General features: G+C 37.0%; 2 protein-coding genes across 5 annotated transcripts; both read right to left on the reverse strand.

Annotated features, from left to right (window-relative positions):
* Positions 1-3,287: 3,287 nt before the first annotated feature.
* On the reverse strand, positions 3,288-9,673 carry LOC107719912 (protein-tyrosine kinase 6-like). Of its 4 annotated transcripts, none has more exons than XM_016527464.1 (8): positions 9,126-9,673; positions 7,008-7,129; positions 6,740-6,900; positions 6,293-6,455; positions 4,860-5,018; positions 4,532-4,713; positions 3,948-4,101; positions 3,288-3,762 (listed from the first exon to the last, which is right to left on the reverse strand). In XM_016527464.1, exons 1-8 carry the CDS (start codon positions 9,515-9,517, stop codon positions 3,584-3,586), a joined length of 1,512 nt encoding a protein of 503 aa, XP_016382950.1. In that variant the 5' UTR covers positions 9,518-9,673; the 3' UTR covers positions 3,288-3,583. The 4 variants fall into 4 exon arrangements, with proteins under 4 accessions (XP_016382950.1, XP_016382949.1, XP_016382948.1 ...); XM_016527463.1 differs by having other exon boundaries at positions 4,860-5,021; XM_016527462.1 differs by having other exon boundaries at positions 6,722-6,900.
* A 263-nt stretch (positions 9,674-9,936) lies between these two features.
* Positions 9,937-19,343, reverse strand: LOC107719917 (tyrosine-protein kinase Srms-like). Its single transcript, XM_016527468.1, has 7 exons — positions 18,574-19,343; positions 18,063-18,218; positions 15,570-15,658; positions 12,603-12,761; positions 11,456-11,637; positions 11,214-11,370; positions 9,937-10,709 (listed from the first exon to the last, which is right to left on the reverse strand). The coding sequence occupies exons 1-7, from the start codon at positions 18,918-18,920 to the stop codon at positions 10,510-10,512; spliced, it is 1,290 nt and encodes a 429-aa protein (XP_016382954.1). The 5' UTR covers positions 18,921-19,343; the 3' UTR covers positions 9,937-10,509.
* Between the last annotated feature and the right edge of the window lie 450 nt (positions 19,344-19,793).

The following is a 19,793-nucleotide window of genomic DNA, read 5'->3' on the forward strand; positions in this document are numbered from 1 at the left end:
CATAAAGAAATACCATATATGCTAAAATGTGCTATGCTAAAAGGAATAACAGGAATGAGAATGACCCTGTCTCTAATGATGATGATAATGACAGTGACGAACATGATCCCATACATCAGCAGTTCTTGTCTTCATTACTGTTGAAGAAGAAGAGAGAAAAGCCCTCATAGAGGTGTATTGTGTTTGTTGTTGTAGTAAAAGCATGAAGGTGGCAGTGTTTATGGATGCGCCATACTGTCCCTCATAACATAAGCATATAAATGTAACCCCAGTAACGATACCCGCTATGTTAAAGCTGGGGCCTGGGTAAGTATTTGTTTCACTGTTATGATTAACTTTAACAGGCAAATATAATATTTCTCTTCCTTCCAGCAGCAATAAAGACGATAGAATCCAATACTGTTCGTATGAGGTTTTGTTTATATATTTCTATAACCCAATGAAGTTAGTAAAGCAAGGTGAAAGGATAATAAAACTGTGTAAACAACTTTTTTCAATGTCAAATCAAATCCTTTAAAAGAAGGGACAATATGAAATAAACCAAACTTCTATTTTCACAAGTGTTAAACACACGTTAGGGAATTAAATTGGAAAATTTACAAATTTACAACTCAATAACAAAATCTTACAATTTTGGATTTAACCCAATGAAATACTCTCTATATTCAGTAACAAAACAGTGGGCCCACTTTCCCGCTATCACTCACACACCCACCCTACGTTGCAGGCCTGAGGGTTTTTCCCAGAACGCGACGGGTCCCGCGGTATGATGAAACGTCGTGGCTTTGGCTCGCGCAAGCGGCTAGCGGCTCTCCCACACAGCAACAGAGGAACTCCGGGCTTTTCCGGTCACCCGGAGCGCTATCTGTTTCTCCTTCTCTGCGTTGAATGTCGATCAGGTTCGTGCTAGTCACCACACAAGCACATGGAATGAACGTGCAAAGTGTAATCCGTGCTAAATATAACCAATACTTGCTAAATAAAGCTCTTATTAGCAAAATACAAATCATTGATGACGGATTCACTCTAGATATACGGGATTATCGTGTAGAATATCCTTTTCTTTCGGACTAACGTAATACGCAATCTCCCTCCTCTTCTCTCTCTCCGCCACGCCTCCCTCCTCCTCCACCTCGTGATCCGTACATTTACTCAAATTATATAAATATATAACTATATACATACACATGAAAACACTGAAATGAAACTGAATAAACAAATAATAAAAATAAAACACACATTATAATGTAAATAAACATATTAGTATCAAACCATAATTTAGCATCTTTTTATTCTCACCGGGCTACATAAATTTGATAAACATGCTCTGAAATCACTTTTATGCTGTTTCATGCTTTATTATATCCATGCTATAAGTAAGTCAAGTCAAGTCAAGTTTATTTGTACAGCGCTTTTCACGATACAAATCATTGCAAAGCAACTTTACAGCAAATTAAGTTTCTACAATATTTAGTGGTAGCTTATCAGTGGTGACTGTCAGTTTATGTACATATGGCAGAAATGTACGGAAAAATCAATTAAAGATGTAATCAATTAAAGACGTAATCAAACAGACGATGAACACTATTAACAGCAATTATTATATGATGCAATCAAACTTATAGCAAAATGTGGTAGTTCTGTATGTTGTTTCAGGGTTGGCATCATCTGAGGTCCTCTGAGGGGTTGGCATCATCTCTTCTCGGGTGTTCTGGATCCAGACTGAAGCTTGTGTAAATCCTAGTTAGGCAAAAACGGAGAAACAAATAGAGACATAGTTAGCGTAGCTGCTGTTCCAACCAAGCAAAATTTATTTGTTTAACCCAAACTAAAGAATAATAATGTGCATTTGATCAGATATAACTGCAGTACAAGATTATGATATGCATTATTTGAATGCTTGGCCAAAGGGATGTGTCTTTAATCTAGATTTAAACAGAGAGAGTGTGTCTGAACCCCGAACGTTATCAGGAAGGCTATTCCAGAGTTTGGGAGCCAAATGCGGAAAAGCTCTACCTCCTTTAGTGGACTTTGCTATCCTAGGTACTACCAAAAGTCCAGAGTTTTGCGACCTTAGGGAGCGTGATGGATTGTAGCGTAAATGACATGCAGCTAAATAAAACTGAATAAAAAATAGACTTCTTGGTTGCATACTACAGATCACCACTGAAATAATGGTGTGGCGCCATCTGCTGGTGACATTTCATATTGTACAGGCCTGATTCATTGGTTTACCTATTGTGAGAAGTTCAACAATGACCCTATGGATCAGCTCATTACCAGCTCCATCAATTATTTTAATATGAATATTTTTATGAATATGACACTTGCCAAAACAAATAAACACTGTTATCTAAATAAGTCCCAAGACCTTTGAGTTTGCAGATATGGCAATAAAAATTGCAATCCTTGCCTATCGTTACTATTTTCTTACGTAATGCCGTTGCTGCGTCATTCTGGATAAAAATGTTAAAAAGTAAGTATTATTATTATTTTAATTAATCAAAGTAGTTCTAACATATTTATGTATGTTTTGGCATTTTTTCTTTCTTGGACGTTTTTTTTTTTTGGTCAATGTAAGATTGACATGAGGAAAACAAACATTAACAATACATTACAATATACATTCAGTATATTGTATTAAAGCAATAAGCCCCAAGAAGCCGTGGTTGACGCTTCGCATCGTGCCTAACAACGCCCCTTAGCTGTTATAAATTCACTGTAAACCACGGCTTCACGGGGCTTATTGCTTTTATAAAACAGTTATTTATTCCATATGTGTAGTAAGGTTTCACAGAATAAAACAGAGTAAATAAAGTGTAATGATATTAATAAAAACAATATTCTTCCACCAATCAATGTAGTTCCTCAGAAACAGTTGTGTTTCCGAGCAACACACAGAAGTAAACAAAGGTGTATGTTTGTAGTGTAATTTACAACAACTTCGAACGCGGCTCAACCAATCAGAATCAAGGACCGGAACTATCCGTTTTATAAATTGTATTGTTCAGTCAGTATCGCACAATATTTAAAGTATACAAATCAACATAAAGCATAAAGTCTTTTATGTTGATTTATAGCATTTTGCATATGCTCTTTTGACATTAATCTAGCTTCATACTGAAAATTATAATTCCACTTGTATGATGAAATATTCCACTATATTTCTTTCATATTTGCATTAGAGGTTTAAGAAGAGGAAACATTAAAAAAGTATACATACAACCAATCAATTTTTTTTTTCAAAATCATATTAATAATAAAACGGACATTTTAACTTGCCCCTACACTGTCAGTTACAGATTTATAAACTTTTTTTTTGGTCATTCAATCAGTACACTTTACCTGAGAACAACAATGTTTATTACAAAAAAAAAAAATAACAATAGCATAGTCTCATTAAATTCAGTCAATAATTGCTCTAAACATAAATAAATCTACAAAAAGTGCTTTATACGTGCATCTTCCTCTTTATCCATTAATCCAAGATGATTGTATGATGCATCTGTCTTTAAGAATTGTTCAAGGTCAGTCTTGTTTTGCTATATAAGAGTTTAAGACCACAGGATGTTTGCAAGTCCCCTCAGTTGCCTTGATAGTTTTCTAGTTCATGCCTCAGAATCTTAAATGTTGGACGGTCCTCTGGCTCTGCTTTCCAGCAAGATCGCATGATATTATAAATGACCTGTGGACAGTGAGGTGGCGAAGGCATTCTGTAGTTGTCTCGTGTGACGAAATTATACACATCACAATTACGGACACCTATAAAAGAAGGTACAAGGCTTAAATAGACAGATTCAAATTATAATGACTAAGATAAATTTGTAAACTATACATATTTTTAATAATTTGTACAGTATAAAATACTTCAGTAATTAAATATTTATCATTTATAAATTATAAACAGTATAAATGAGAACAATTCGATCTCAAATCTTGAAACAGACCTGGATAAGGTACAGCTCCATATGTGACAATCTCATAAAGGAGAATCCCAAATGACCAGACATCAGATTTGCCTGAGTAACGGCCATGACCGATAGCCTCCGGCGCGGTCCATTTATATGGGATTTTCTTGTCATCAGATATATAAACAGGTTCCTAGATATGAACGCACACTATTTTATTTCATTACTGGGCGTTGCACTACCTAAGGCTATAAAACTGACGGAGCATTAAAACTAGAAGTTAAAAGACTACTTCCTCTCTGGTTATGAAGAGCATCTTTATATGATGTAAAATCATCCATGGGTTAGATTTGATTATTGTTCTGTATCATAATATATAGCAAACAAAAATATGATTTCATATCACAGGATCAGGTGAATCCAATGGTGCAAACACTGTTACCTACTGATATTTTCATAAAACAGGATGAAAATTAGTGCCGGTACTACTCTACTTTCTTTGCATACTGGCATGTTAGCCAGCATCAGCAAATAATGTGCATTACATTTAGAACTTACATGTATTTTCATGCAGTGCAGTATGTGTTGCACAATAAAAGAAACAACATATCATTTTAGCTCACCTTAATGACTCGAGCTAGGCCAAAATCTGCAATTTTGCAGACATATCCCTCTCCAACTAGAACATTTCTTGCTGCAAGGTCTCTATGAATACTGTTATGTTTCTCTAAGTATGCCATTCCATCTGCCACTTGAGCTGCCATGTCGATCAGAGACTCCATGTCCAGTGCCCTACCCTCTGGATCTGATGGAGGGTGATATATAGAAGGCAGATCAAATTAAGAAGTGAGAGAGAAAGTGAGACAGCTTAATTACACCCACAAGAAAAATATATGAATATTAAGATATAAAGAGACTTCAATCATACATATCTAAGGGACAGTGACTGACTTTTTAGGAACTTAAGCAGGTCTCCCTTCTCTATTAGTTCGGTGATGATGTAAAATGGGGCAGAGGAAGTGCAGACGGCAAAGAGAGAAATCAGGTGCCTGTGACGGAAATGCTTCATGATCTGCACCTCCAACTGAAAGTCCTTCTGCACAAGAGCATCTGCTTTATAAAAAGATAGACAAAAACATAACATGGATTTATTAAAAATATATGTATTGTTAATTTACCATTTCTAAAAAAATATATTTCGTTTTATTAGAGAAAGCTCTCAGTTACACAGCAAAATTTCTCGTTTTAAACATTTTGTTAGATTTATGCTTAAAATAAGAAAAAACAATCTACAAATGGAGTAAGAAGGAAGTCATTATATAGTATTTCCAAGTAAATGTGTGTAATTTAAATTTTAGATTCTTATTGACAAACAAGACAAAGTTGTACTGCAGTGTATCTGTAGTACTGCATTTATTCCACTTGGATGAATCGAACTACAATATTCCAAGCCAGGGTTTGAATTGCAATTTAAATGCCGTTTTTCTGCTTGAGGTATTCGGTTGTAGATTTACCAGTGTAATGTTTAGGATCACTGCCATTCTGCATGACCTACATTGTGTTCAGCCTCGGCACACAAATACTGTGTAATGTGTGCAATGTACAATCCAAAAATGTTGGTTGTAAAAACTGTAGGGTATTCATGTCCCGAGGCAGGTGGTTGCCTTCATTAAGGATACAGTAATTTTGCTTGAATTCTGAAGGGGATTTTTGTCACATTACTCACTGACGTCCAAAAATTGCCTATCCATGTCATGCTTGTCCAGTTCCTTCCCTGAAGGAAATTCCTGAACACTGTGACTGGCAAAAGTAAGACCCCCAGCAGATCCTGAGGTTCTGTCTGGAGTATCGTGTACCTTTTGAAGTGGTTTTACTCAAATAACCACTCTTGAGAAAAGGTCGTTTGAACACTGGTGTTAAATTTCTTTTGTGTCCGTTCTATTTCTGACACAGATTTATGAAAGTTTAGTAATGTTTATTAACTCTTTCCAGCCATGTATATTGCACAGACATGGGTTTTGATCCACTGCATTAACCTGTGTTGTCAATGGGACTGTACATCTACAGTCTTGTGCTTAAATTAGAAGGTTATATCCAACATTTTTCCAGCGAACACAGTTGTTGTTTGCGATTCTTCCTGTTAAAAAGTTGTGTGACCTTCTGTCGCCAATCTGTCATGTGTGCAAGTGTGCACACAACAGAAACTAAATTGTACTCCAGACAGTCTTGTAGTGTGAGAAGAACAGCGACCCAACAACTTTGAAAATCATGCAATGTGTTCCCGGCATTACATTTATACTGCAAGATCCTATATGATTTTGCTGTGCAGCTTTTGCATTCTAATTTTCAGCTCTGCTCTGTGGCGACTCTAGCTGTGAGCTCACCATTGTTCTTGAGGATTTTGATGGCCACTTTAGTGTGATTTTTCCACCTGCCGCTGTAAACATCAGCAAAGTGGCCACCGCCGAGCATCTTCTCAAGAGTAAATTGTTCTTTAGGCAGCTCCCATTCATCGACTGAGGGGGGTGGAAGAACCCGGGGCATTTTCTACAGAAACATGAGTCAGTGGTGTCAGGAAGGAAGTTTACAAACACATTTCGTTTCATGAGGACTATCCTCACATATCAGATACTGTATCAGCATATGTTTGCTGGAGAATAGTGAAAAATGAGTTTCTTGATGTCGATTAAGTTGACATTCTCATAACAGTGAAGAAACTCTTTCAAGCACTTCCTCATTTGACAAAACTGAAAGAGAACAGGACAATAAGAGAGATATACTGTAAAAACAAGCAGAGGAGAGGAGAATCTTACCCGAAAAGAGAGTCTTACCCGAATGCAGGGTTTCCTAAGTAAATCTGAAGTGGAGAGTGGGTGAGTTTGATAATATTCAACCACCTCTAATACACTGGCAAATTGAGGAGATGGATCCACATAGAACTGACCACTAGTATGGTAGATCTTGAAGTGCTTTGCTTTGGCCTGTGATTTCACTAAGAGACAAGATTCAGAACTTCAGTCTGAAATTGTACCTTTTAGAGATTCCAATGTGTGCTGTAACAAACTCTCTAATGGCTGTCAGAAAACTACACACACACACCTGAGAGTACGAAGCCCATGCTGTCAGTCGCACTGATTCGCACAAGAAAGGATCCATTATCATTTTCTGCTGACATGAGGTGACTCAATGCCTCAACACGACTCAACTTTCCAAAAAACCACCTAAAAGAACAGAAAAGAAAAACAGGGTCATATGATTTCCTTTGGTGTAACAGCACGGGTATTTAATAATGAATCATTAATTGGTGATCATCCACTATTTAATTCACATTTATCCAATCTACTGAAAGATTAAGAAACAAATCAAGCTTCAAAATACTGTAAAAACACCATAAAAGTACAAAAAAGGTACCACCTTTTTAAGCTTTACAGTATAGTGTTGTTTGATTTGTGAACGGATCATTCCTTTGAATCACATTTGTTAAAAAAAACTATTCACCAAATTGATTCACAAAATGATTTGTTGATGAACCAATCTGTTTCTTCCGCTCAACTCTGTTTCAGTTCACATCAAGGATGATAAGTATAATGATAACTATAAATTCTAAATCTGTGAGAATAGGGAAATCCACACCACGGCTATAATGATAATGTCGCTAGAACTTTTTACTAGGGCCTCAGTAAAATGTTGTTAATAAATCCTTATGTGTCAAAGGGATTGATGTATATCGACCTGAAAATTATTTTCTCTGATAATATTTCAGCAATCAAGTCATGTGTGATTTCTGTCAGCAGTGCTAGCAATGCCAGAATCGTGACTGAATCACTATTATGATCTAATCATTTAAACAGGCAAAAATTTGGAACTTGTTCGCTAAACAAAATAAGTGCTGGATGAGGTGGATATTTAGCTAAAACGAAACTTGCAAATGTCTTCTATTGGTTGTCAATGACGAAGCAGCTCTTTATTGTGCATGCAGTTTGTAAATGTCAGGTAGAGATGATTTATATCCAAAACAGCATTAAAAGAGTATTCAAATATGGGCACACTTTTTGATGGGGGACTGTGGAAAGGCTAAAAACGCCTCTAGTAAACAAACAGTTGCTGGTAGCCATTGACTTCCATAGTATGGAAAAAAGTACTATGGAAATCAATGGTTACCAGCAACTGTTTGATTGACGACATTCTTCAAAATATCTTCAATCTACAGAAAAACTTTTTTATTCAGAACTTCAATACAGGTTTGGAAAAACATGAGGGTGAGTAATTGATACGTGGCAAAGTGACCATTGCAAATTAATTTGTCCTTTCTGTCAGAAGTGGTGTTTATTTCAGAACCGTTTACTGTTGGGGGTTTGTCGTGTCACATAGACAGCATCACCGATTATAATGAGCTTTATTACACTGCTCTCTGGAATACTTGATTCTGATTGGTCATGGTCAGTTAAGACATTCCAAGGGAGTTGTTTCCCAAAAACATCCATCATCATTAACAATGCCGAATAACACACCGCTAATCCAGGTATTTGAGGCTGGTGCTTTTATTCACTTGGATGTGTGAACTGGCTTTAATAGGTTCACAGCTTTTTTTATCAATTCCCTGGACGGGTACATTATAAGACAACAACAAAATTATTGGTCTTTTCTTTATCCAGAGTTTCTGGATGTTTTTAGTGGGCCTACTATTGCATCCTTTTTGAACCTTGAAGTCTTTGGACCGCATTTAGGAATGGTACTGCCTTAAAACATTTTTCTATTTGTGTCCCACAACGAGAGAGAGAGAGAGAGAGAGAGAGAGAGAGAGAGAGAGCAGCGAGAGAGAGAGAGAGCGAGAGAGAGAGAGAGGTGAACTATCCCTTTAAATCTTCTGTACGTGACACCTAGTACAAAAGTGAAATGTCAAGATGCATACACATTTAATTGCTTCCCAGAGTACTGAATGTGATGGATATCCAACAGGATTAAAATCACAGTCTTGGGTAAACTAAATTGTTTTTATAGATAAATTATTGAAATGATTTCATATAGCCTACATACAACATAGTGACTCTGAAACGTAAATGAACTCTGAAATGTAAATTACGATTGTTCAGATTACTGCTGAGAAGCTAAGACTGAACCTTGCAGATTTTTTTTTTTTTAAATAGCCCTGCTTTGAAAAGTGATGAGCAAACTAGCAGACCAACGTTACTTTTCAGAAATAGCTTGGACACTCACGGTTGAGACTCCACGGACTCCGCACGCGCCAGATAATTGAACGGTACAAAACCGGTGGCCGCGCGCCCTTGTGAGTCGATTTTCTTCGCACTCCACCAGTCACCGGAACTGCTGACAATCTCTAACATATCACCAGCTTTGAACGACAGCTCCTGGCCGTCGCGAGCCTCAAAGTTCCACAGAGCCGTATAAAGTGCAGCGGCTGGCTTCCGAGGTCGCAGCGGCGCGCTCGCCGGATGTCCGTAACGGTCAGATTTCATATTACCGAGCCCATCGCCGGTACAGTCGCTGTCAGTTTTCACGCTGTTTTCTCCGTCGGTCGGTGAGGGTCCGTATATTCTGTCCCATAATGTCTTAAGACATGGGCAAGTTTTCCTCAAACATTCCCCCATGAGATAACACTGTCCCCGAGAGACACCTGCTACCGGATTCCCATGTGAGACTACTGTTTTAGGGAACTGACATTAGAGTGAAACCTTCCGCATTTGAACCACGCCTGTGGACGACAATGACACAAGCTCAGTAGACTAAACAGGCATACTTTATTATTTGAGGTTAATTGCTTTACAGACTAGCAGCATGCTTCCGGTCAAACGTAAAGTCAGGTTACATTATGATAAATCGGCAAACAAATGATAAAGAAACTGCAGAAACATATATACTGAAAAAATATTTTATTTACAAGAGTTATCTTAAGAATTCATCTTGTATAATTCATTGGAAGACAATTGACTTCTGACATGGATGTGATTTCTACGAAACCGATAATGAGGACACCTACCCAGGTAGTTTTGTCATATGGCTCCTGTGTTAACCACAGTGTTAATTTCAAGACCGTGTACCTGGTACAGTTATTTGTGCAGCCTGCCTTCACATAGGCTAAAGACACTCAACAGTTCGAACTTAAAATGGCTATAGTTTTCACCGTCTCCACACCTGTCCATACTGGCAGGTGAATCTTTTGTAAACATAAACTCTGACCTGAAAACATCAGACCAAATAATCTCCTGTTCCTATTACTACAGAAACTGAACTGGCCAGATCAACTCTAGCACAAAATACACTAAGTGCAGTCTAAAAGACGGATATTATGACAGTAAATAACAGTGCTTGGCATCTTGATCCAATCATGATCAAGATTTGCTATGACGAGCTACAGATAATCTGGCCCTGTCAGATTAAGGAGATGCATGTTTCTCTCTTCCACTCTCAATGAATCTTTTATCCTCTTTAAAATCCGTAAACAAGCATTTATTATTGCACATAACTTCATTAATATAAGCAATCAAAAAGAGAGTCTATGGTATGTGCACTTTTGTCCATGCAAATCTTTTCTTCATTCTCCGTTCTGTCCCACAGAATCTTCAGTTTCAGTCCACCTCTTCTACACCTCAATGGTTTTGAAGTAGATTCTGGAGTAGATATTTTCCAGCTGACTGTGAAGGGCATGAAACGAGGGCCGTTTGGAAGCCTCCGCGTGCCAGCAATCCAACATAATGCGATAGATGTTCGGGGGGCAGCGATTTGGACATGGTAACCTGTAACCCGATGTCAGGATCTCCAACACCTCCTTATTATTCTTCCCTGTGGGCACATGCATATGAGATATATACTCTACTGCTCAAAGGTCTTTTTTTAATAAATGGATGATTTTATTCAGCAAGGATGCTTTAAATTGCTCAAAAGTGAAAGTAAAGGCATTTTTAATACTACAAAATATTTCTATTTCAAATGCTGTTCTTTCTGCAAAAATATTAAGCGGCACAACTGTTTTCAACACTCATATTAATAAAAAAATGTTTCTTGCACTGCAGATCAGCATATTAGAATGATTTCTGAAGGAGCATGTGGCACTGAAGACTGGAGTAATGATGCTGAAAATTCAGCTTTGGCATCACAGGAATAAATTACATTTTAAAATACATTAAAATAGAAAATAGTTATTTTAAATTGCAATAGTATTTCACAGTATTACTATTTTACTGTATTTTTGATTAACTGCAGCCTTAAGGAGCATAACAGACTTCTTTAAAAAAAAAACAACAACTTTCCAACATATGGTAGTGTATATGAGAAAGAGACCCATACCATCATATGGCATCTTTCCACGTGACATTATCTCATACAGCAGCACTCCAAAGGACCAGACGTCAGATTTGACTGAGAACCGCTGGTAGAGAGCAGCTTCTGGAGCCGTCCACCGCACAGGAATCTTGGTGTTTCTACTAGCAGTATACACACTATCCTACACACAAACACAAAAATGACACACTAAGATTCAATTTATTTGCAGATTTCCAGGGGCTTCTTTGACATCCAGCCATTATTACCTTGATGATGCGAGCCAAACCGAAATCAGCCACTTTACACACCAGGTCTTCTCCAACCAGGATGTTTCGAGCTGCAAGGTCTCTGTGGACAATGTGTCGATCTTCCAGATATGCCATTCCTTCTGCTATCTGACCAGCCATGTAGATCAGGTGAGCAGAGGTCAACACCTGACCCTCCGGTGCTACAGGAAGAGATGAGAAAAAAGAGATGGAAAGAGTTGCTCATTCATTGGGAACATCAGTGAAACAAAAGTGTCCAAATGCCAAATGTCTGAGACCAAACTAAAAACGTGGGCTTCAAAGCATAATTTGAATTGCTTTACACACTGAGGAAGGCTTTGAGCCGAAACGTTTGTGTCTTTTCCCATCAGTAATGAATGTAAAATAAAAGAAAAAAGAAGATTGTTCTCGTGAGCGCGGATCATAATCTCCTATACTTCAAAGCATAATTGAAATCTGAAAATAAACTAATCTGAATTGAAATCTGGTAAAGAATTGGAAAAAAAGTTTTGTGATTTAGAGTATAAGAAAGAAAAATGAGTTCAAATTATTTCAGATTCCGCATTATTTTTAGGTCGGTAAACAAAACGAGTATCACTAATACATTAATGACACTGATCATGTGATTCTTTGTACAGATGGTCAGATGTTCTTCCACTGGAGCTCAAAATCTTTGGATTATCTCAAATCATACTGGAGAACACAATGATCTGGACTGTGGATTTCATGCAGCTTTGGTCGTCAAAGCAGAAGGGGAAGGTAACAATTTTCAATTCAACTTTTCAGTCAAAGCATTATGCTCAAAATATCATTTCAGTTCAAGAAGTGACGTAATAATTTACTGAGATGAAAATGAAACACTTTTATGTGTTCAAGTGGGAAACAACAAGCCATATTTATGTTAAGAAATTGCTTCACAGACTGAAGGAAATGATGACTTCATGTACATTTGAACTATAACCATAAAACACTGGAGTCACATAAAGCCATAGATGTTTGTCAGTGCGGACGTGATTGTCTGATAAGAAAACAAAATGTAATGTATGAAATACCCAGACCAGATCTGGTGCAATATTATATAATACTACGCTATTCTGTAGTATACAAGCACTAAGTGAACAAGGAAAAAGAGTGCAGTGACACTTACAAGCAAGATACGATTTGAGACTTCCTTTAGTCATGAGCTCAGTGACAATGTAGACCGGCTCCCCTCGTGTGCAGAGAGCCAACAGCTCAATCAGTTTAGGATGGTGCAGGTTTTTCAGTGCATGGACCTCCTTCACAAACTCATCCAATTTTGTGTCCTCTACAGGGCAGAGTAAGAGAACAACAGATCAAGAATCACCTTTATCCATTGATATTTTTATGAAAAAACATTTGTACATGTGACAGTGGTCCTTTTCTCAAGATATGATGCAGATCCAATTGACTTTGAAACAAAGCCCAAAAATTGATATGAAAATAATTTGTGGATAAGTACAAAATTATAAATTTCAAAGAGCAAACAACATAAAAATCTTTTTGAGTGCTGTTTCATTCCTTCAGTGCTGAATTACATAATCAGTTTCAATTTAGGCTTATTGGTGTTTTGGCAAAACATTTTCACATCCTCATATACTGTATATTACTTATATGTGACCCTGGACCACAAAACCAGTCATAAGGGTACATTTTTGTAAATTGAGATTTATGCACCATCTGAAAGCTGAATAAATAAGCTTTCCATTGATGTATGGTTTGTTAGGATAGGATAATATTGGCCGAGATACAACTATATGAAAATCTGGAATCTGAGGGTGGAAAAAAAATCCAAATATTGAGAAAATCGCCTTTAAAGTTGTCCAAATGAAGTTCTTAGCAAAGCATATTACTAATCAAAAATTTCGTTTTGATATATTTACAGTAGGAAATTTACAAAATATCTTCATGGAACATGATCTTTACTTAATATCCTAATGATTTTTGGCATAAGGGTAACAAAGTGCATTTACTGCTCAGTTGTAACATAAAATAGAAGACCCAGGGGTTAGCTTATTCCTGCTGTCATCTGATATATTTATTCAGAACATTCAAAGACACTCGTTTTGAAAAAATATCATTTTTAATTATTATTTAAGTATTTTTGTTGTAAATATAAATTTATCTATAAATATAAATAATATAAATTTTCAGTTTACTTTGCCGTTATTTCAATAAATTATATAAAGACCTACATTTAAAAAAATAGACAGAATTCAGATCCTCTAATTCATGGATTTATTAAATAGTAACTTAATTAATTATGATAACTAATAAATTAACTCATAAAACCACCAGCAACAATGTACCACTGCAGGGGCTTTCTTTCACAGTTGTGAGGGGGAGGCAGATCTTACCCTACCTATACTATTTTTTCCCGATTTGATTAGGGGTTGCCTACTGTTATTTGATAGAAATATATAATATAATACAATAAAACAAAAACAATAAAGCAAGTTGATCCAGGAATATGTCCTTCTTGGTAAATTCAGCATGAAATGATTCAAAGACCTTAACAGGCTTTCACAGAAATAACAATAAAACATAATCAAGTGTTCATATCAAGTGCTCCTAGTCACAAAATAAAAATCTGAAAGATGGTAAAGTTGTTCAAGTGAAAACACGAAATGCATAAAAATGCAACAAGGTTGCTGTGCTATCCTTTTAGGAAGCAAGTGAGTGAATGGGCTTGTGTTAGTGTCTCTCAGTGGAGCTGTGTGTACACACACACTCTGTTATTCAGCCTCGGCGTCCTCCTTGAAAAGGAGGAGAGAAGAGCGGACGATAACCATGAGGCCAAACCAGACAGAGCGCAAGAAAAAAAAAACATTTCTGTGCAGAGCTGCTGATTAAGATTAAGGAGATTAGAAAACCAATGTAACCACTGCAGGCCGACTGGTGCCATCGCCCAGGGCCACTTCTCCAGAAACAGACCGCTTCTCCTTAATGCTAATTGAATCTCTAATGCAGAACTGATACCCATAAAAAGGATGCCTATTTATGAGCCTTAGTTTCATGAAGACAAAAAGTGATGTCTAAAATTAAGATGTCGCTCTTGGGTGTGTATTAAATATTAAGAGTGTCATACTTGCTGTTCACATGGCTGGTCTAAGGGGCATCCCAGACTCCTGGAGTTTTGTTGGTAGTATCTGATGAGCTCATCCAGAGTGCCAAAAGAGATCTTGTCAGATACAAAGTAAGCACCAATCGCTGAGCGATGAATACGGAAATGGAAGACACTATTTTCACTTCTGGCTGTGAAGAAGAGAATCAAATTTTCCAACATTAATATTTTTGAAAAAGTATTTTTAGCACTTTTTAACCCTGATTTTTTGTTGAGATCGACATATCTGGTCCCAGCAGCGCCAGTGAATGTATATATAAAGATAATAAAATAATAATAAAGATAATAAAATGTTTCTCTGACTGAATCAAACCGAGTAGGCAGATATTAATGAATCTGAATGCTTCTGTTTTACGAAGAAGTAGATATGCACTTTTCAGAAATATGACTGAGAATAAATTGAATTCCAATAATAATAATAATCATTACATATATTAATATTTTATATCTGAGACCCTTTAATATATGAAATAAAACATCTTTAGTGGAGGACTTGAGAAGAATGTTATCAAATTGGAAATGCTGTGTATAATCAATTTTGACAAGATTAGCAAAAATTATTGAATGGCTTTGCGGTTTTTGAGACCTTAAAAAAATACCCGCTACTCTTCTGTGGAGACAGAAAAATGCTTAGTCAGTTGCACATGGAAGACAAGCTGTGGGGTGGAAAGAGAGAGAGATAGAGAGAGAGATGCTGGCCTGAAAGGATGAAGGATAAGCAGAGAGTGGATATCTTTGGCAGAAAATAATAAGATTGATGAAGTGGAGGCTACGTTGTCATGCAGATCAGACAAACGGGAGATGAGAAAGAAAGAAGATGATGTATGAGAGAAAGACAAGGGAATACGGGAGGGAAGTACTGGAGGTCTCCAGGCAAATGAAAGAGAGTGTGAGAGAGAGGGAGACTGTGTCTGCGAGAGAAGAAACAAGGGAACGAACCAGAGATAGTATATTCATTGCTGTGGCTCTCACTGATCCTCACCAGGAAGGAGCCCGTTTTGTTCTGTGGACTTAGAAGCAGCTTCTCAGCCTTTTGTCTGTTTATATTCCCATAGTACCATCTGTAAAACAGATGCACATAACACAGCTGAATCAATGAATACTTCAGAACCTGTCAAGACCATGTCCAGGTCATATTTCACCGGCAAAATCCAAAGAAAATAAGTATTTACTTTTATACATAATAAGTAATAATTCCATTTTTTCATTAATGTAATATGTAAAAATAGTCATTTCAAAGTATGTTTATTCATTATATTCAGTGTTTTGCCTTTAATTAATGCTGATAATATATCAGCGTATATAATATAAATAAAACCAGGAGAAATGTGCATAAATGGGCATAATATCATAAAATGAATCTTTATGATATTATTCTGAAATATGAATATTTCCACGTTGATAGATAAAAGCAAACACAGCACATTTACTATCTACTGCATGTACAATTCTGTACTAAAGTTTGAACTATCAGCTAAAATATTAATAATATAATCATTAATAATGCATGTTTAGTACCGTAATTAGTCTTTTTTTTTTACATTAGAGTAATTGGATTGCATTACTAAGTAATGAGGAATGAACAACAATAATATAATATAATGTAATATTTTATAATGAGATATTCCACATGAAATATGGTATAATTAAATAAACTCCTCCAAAAAATATATTCTATAAATGGTTAATCAATATGTTATGAGTTGTGTAGAAACGCTAATACAGCAAGAATATTAAACCAATTTGTCTAATATCCTGGGCTTTTAGAACATGCCGTTCACTTATTTCAGTGTTTGAATTAATACTCTTATTTGCTGATATTTATTACAGTGAGAGAAAGAAACACCTCATATTTTGCCCATATTAACCACGTTCAGCTTCGCACAGTAAACACTGTGGCGTCATGCAAAGTGTTGCCATGTTAAATATGGGTGCAGCAGGTGCACTTGCTTGTTTAGCACAATCCCATGGTGCTTCAGTTTCAGTGAAACTCCGGCAGGTGACAGGTGCACCAGAGGCCGAACACACACTACTCTGACATAACAACCCGTTACCCGTCAACACTATTTAGGAGGTCTTTATGGCGAGGGCAATTGACTGACCCCATTACAGCAACCAAACAGAAGTAAACGATACAGCACAAATAAAAGAAAACCGTGCACAGCCCATTGTTCACACGGACAATGATAAACCCCGTTGTGAATTAAATGAGACAGTGCAGGTATATGAACATTCCTTGGTTGAGCTCATGTACAACCAAAACTAGGCACACTGCTTCTGTGATTTCAAAACAGTAAGGTCAGGTTTTGATCTATTGACCTTATTGTTACAGTGTGAATTATACAATGGCTTTAAGGATCTATTTATTTAAAAATTCACATTTTTAACACATTTTTAATGTCTGCAAAATCATTCGATCTAAATTTAAAGGTAATTTTCAAAATACAGTATGTCAGGGTTTGTCATGCGCAACCTTTGGGGCCACTAGTCAATTGACTTTAATAAACGGGTTTTGGAGATATATTAAAGATAACTAAATAAATAATAAAGTCACACATAATGACAGTACCTACAGTTTATGAATGTAGCAGATTGAAACCTATTTGTATAAGACAGCAATCTTTTGTTCAAAGTTAATTAGGTTCAAGTGTTAATTAGGTGGTTCTGACTCCACAAAACCACCATATTTACACCCTATAATTGGGGGGATCTTAAACCTGAAATATTTTTATGGTTGCCTATATAAAAAAACGAAATCAAATGCTAATGAAAATCTAAAATGCAATGTTTGTGTACTGTAGCGGTATAAAATATTAGTCCAGTATGAAAACAATAAAAGTCAATGGAAAGTTGAACTATTATAGAAAAACAAAAGTGCAAGTATGTAGCCTTACGTCAAGCTTTTTATTCATATTATGTGCACTACGTAGAAAAGAGTGATCATTTTCCATAAAATATGTGACCCTGGACCACAAAACCAGTCATAAGTAGCTAGCACAGGTGTATTTGTAGCAAAGCAATAGCCAACAATACATTGTATGGGTCAAAATGATCGACTTTTATTTTATGCCAAAAATCATTAGGATATTAAGTGAAAACCATGTTCCATGAAGATATTTTGTACATTTCTTACCGTAAATATATCAAAACGTTATTTTTGATTAGAAATATGCATTGCTAAGAACTTCGTTTCGACAACTTTAAAGGCGATTTTCTCAATATTTAGATTTTTTTTGCACCCTCAGTTTCCAAATTTTCAAATAGTTGTATCTCAGCCAAGTATACAACAATGGAAAGCTTATTTATTCAGCTTTCAGATGATGTATAAATTTCAATTAAAAAAAATATCAACCCTTATGACTGGTTTTGTGGTCCAAGTTCACATATAATGAATATTCTAATTAAAAATAGACAGGCTATCACTAGAAACTAGCCTAAATAAATCTATTGACTGACAGGACTTACCTGTAGTTAGCGAATTCATCCTGTACTAGGGCCACATAATTAGCAGGGACCAGTCCGGACTCCAGTGACCCCGTCAGCTTCTTGGCAAATACATAATCTCCCCTCTTTTCTATGACAGACAGTTTGTCCCCTTCTTTCACCGTCAGCTCTTCCTCACTGCGGGCTTCGAAGTCGAAGAGCGCCGCGTACACAAAACGTTATTTTTGATTAGAAATATGCATTGCTAAGAACTTCGTTTCGACAACTTTAAAGGCGATTTTCTCAATATTTAGATTTTTTTTGCACCCTCAGTTTCCAAATTTTCAAATAGTTGTATCTCAGCCAAGTATACAACAATGGAAAGCTTATTTATTCAGCTTTCAGATGATGTATAAATTTCAATTAAAAAAAATATCAACCCTTATGACTGGTTTTGTGGTCCAAGTTCACATATAATGAATATTCTAATTAAAAATAGACAGGCTATCACTAGAAACTAGCCTAAATAAATCTATTGACTGACAGGACTTACCTGTAGTTAGCGAATTCATCCTGTACTAGGGCCACATAATTAGCAGGGACCAGTCCGGACTCCAGTGACCCCGTCAGCTTCTTGGCAAATACATAATCTCCCCTCTTTTCTATGACAGACAGTTTGTCCCCTTCTTTCACCGTCAGCTCTTCCTCACTGCGGGCTTCGAAGTCGAAGAGCGCCGCGTACAGCTGCGCCGGTTTCCTCTTAGGAGCCGGGATCCGGATATCACCCGAAACCGTGCGGATCTCGGCCGGTCGAGCCATGCTCGGATAGTAAAACTCGGGCCATATGCAGTCCCACAGCGTCTTCAGACAGGGCATACAGCTGCGACAACACTTCTCCATCCCAACCCTCGCTTTCTGCGGACTCCAGGGTAGCCAGAATATTTGGCAGCTGTCCACCAAGCGAAACGGTTGAAATGGAAAATAAAAGAGGCGTGTGGGTCCCTCACCGATGGTGACCGACCTTCCGTAGCGATTCTATACCGGGATCCCTTTTGTTGAGCAAACGCGCTGGCCGCGATCATAGCGGAGGATCAGGTGAAACCGGTTCTGTTTCGGGATGGATCACATAGGTATGCGGAAAAGACATGTTGGATAGTTCAATGAGACATTAAGACGAGGAGAGGATGTTGTGGTTGAAGTACCTTGAAGAACATCCTCTTTTCATCTAAATCTAGGCTCTAATCGTCCATGACGCCCCTCTTCTCTCATAATGACCGGTGCAGTGCGCCGCAGCATTCGGCGCCTCTATCCGCTCCGGAGCAAAACGCTTCGCAGTATGTGAACCTGGCTGCGAGCGAGCCGTTTCTCCTGTAGAGCGACCATCTGTTCACTAGGCAAGCGCACACTTGGAGCTGGAAACCATTATTTGTTTATTTTTAGATTCGCCTCTAATCATAAAATTCTTACGTCTCCGCAAATGTTTGCGTTTATGAAAATTTCAGCACGCTCATTTGAGTGCGTATCTTGCGAATAAGCAGTTGAAAATAATACTATTCTGGCCTATTAGTTTTTAACACACGCGCACACACACATATGCACACGTTTATTATTATACACGACGGGGACTTCCAGTTTACATGTAGCCTTATTGTTTGTGTTGCTGTTTAATTAATATTATTTTGGGCAGTTTAGCTCTTTAATGATTTTCTGTTTATTTTGCGTATTCTGGGCTATATTTTCTGAATGACTTATAGGTTTCTGTAATTTAGAAAG

This window comes from Sinocyclocheilus rhinocerous, unplaced genomic scaffold, assembly GCF_001515625.1.
Source record: "Sinocyclocheilus rhinocerous isolate Xijiao unplaced genomic scaffold, SAMN03320098_v1.1 scaffold2616, whole genome shotgun sequence".
In the NCBI taxonomy this organism is placed as follows: domain Eukaryota; kingdom Metazoa; phylum Chordata; class Actinopteri; order Cypriniformes; family Cyprinidae; genus Sinocyclocheilus; species Sinocyclocheilus rhinocerous.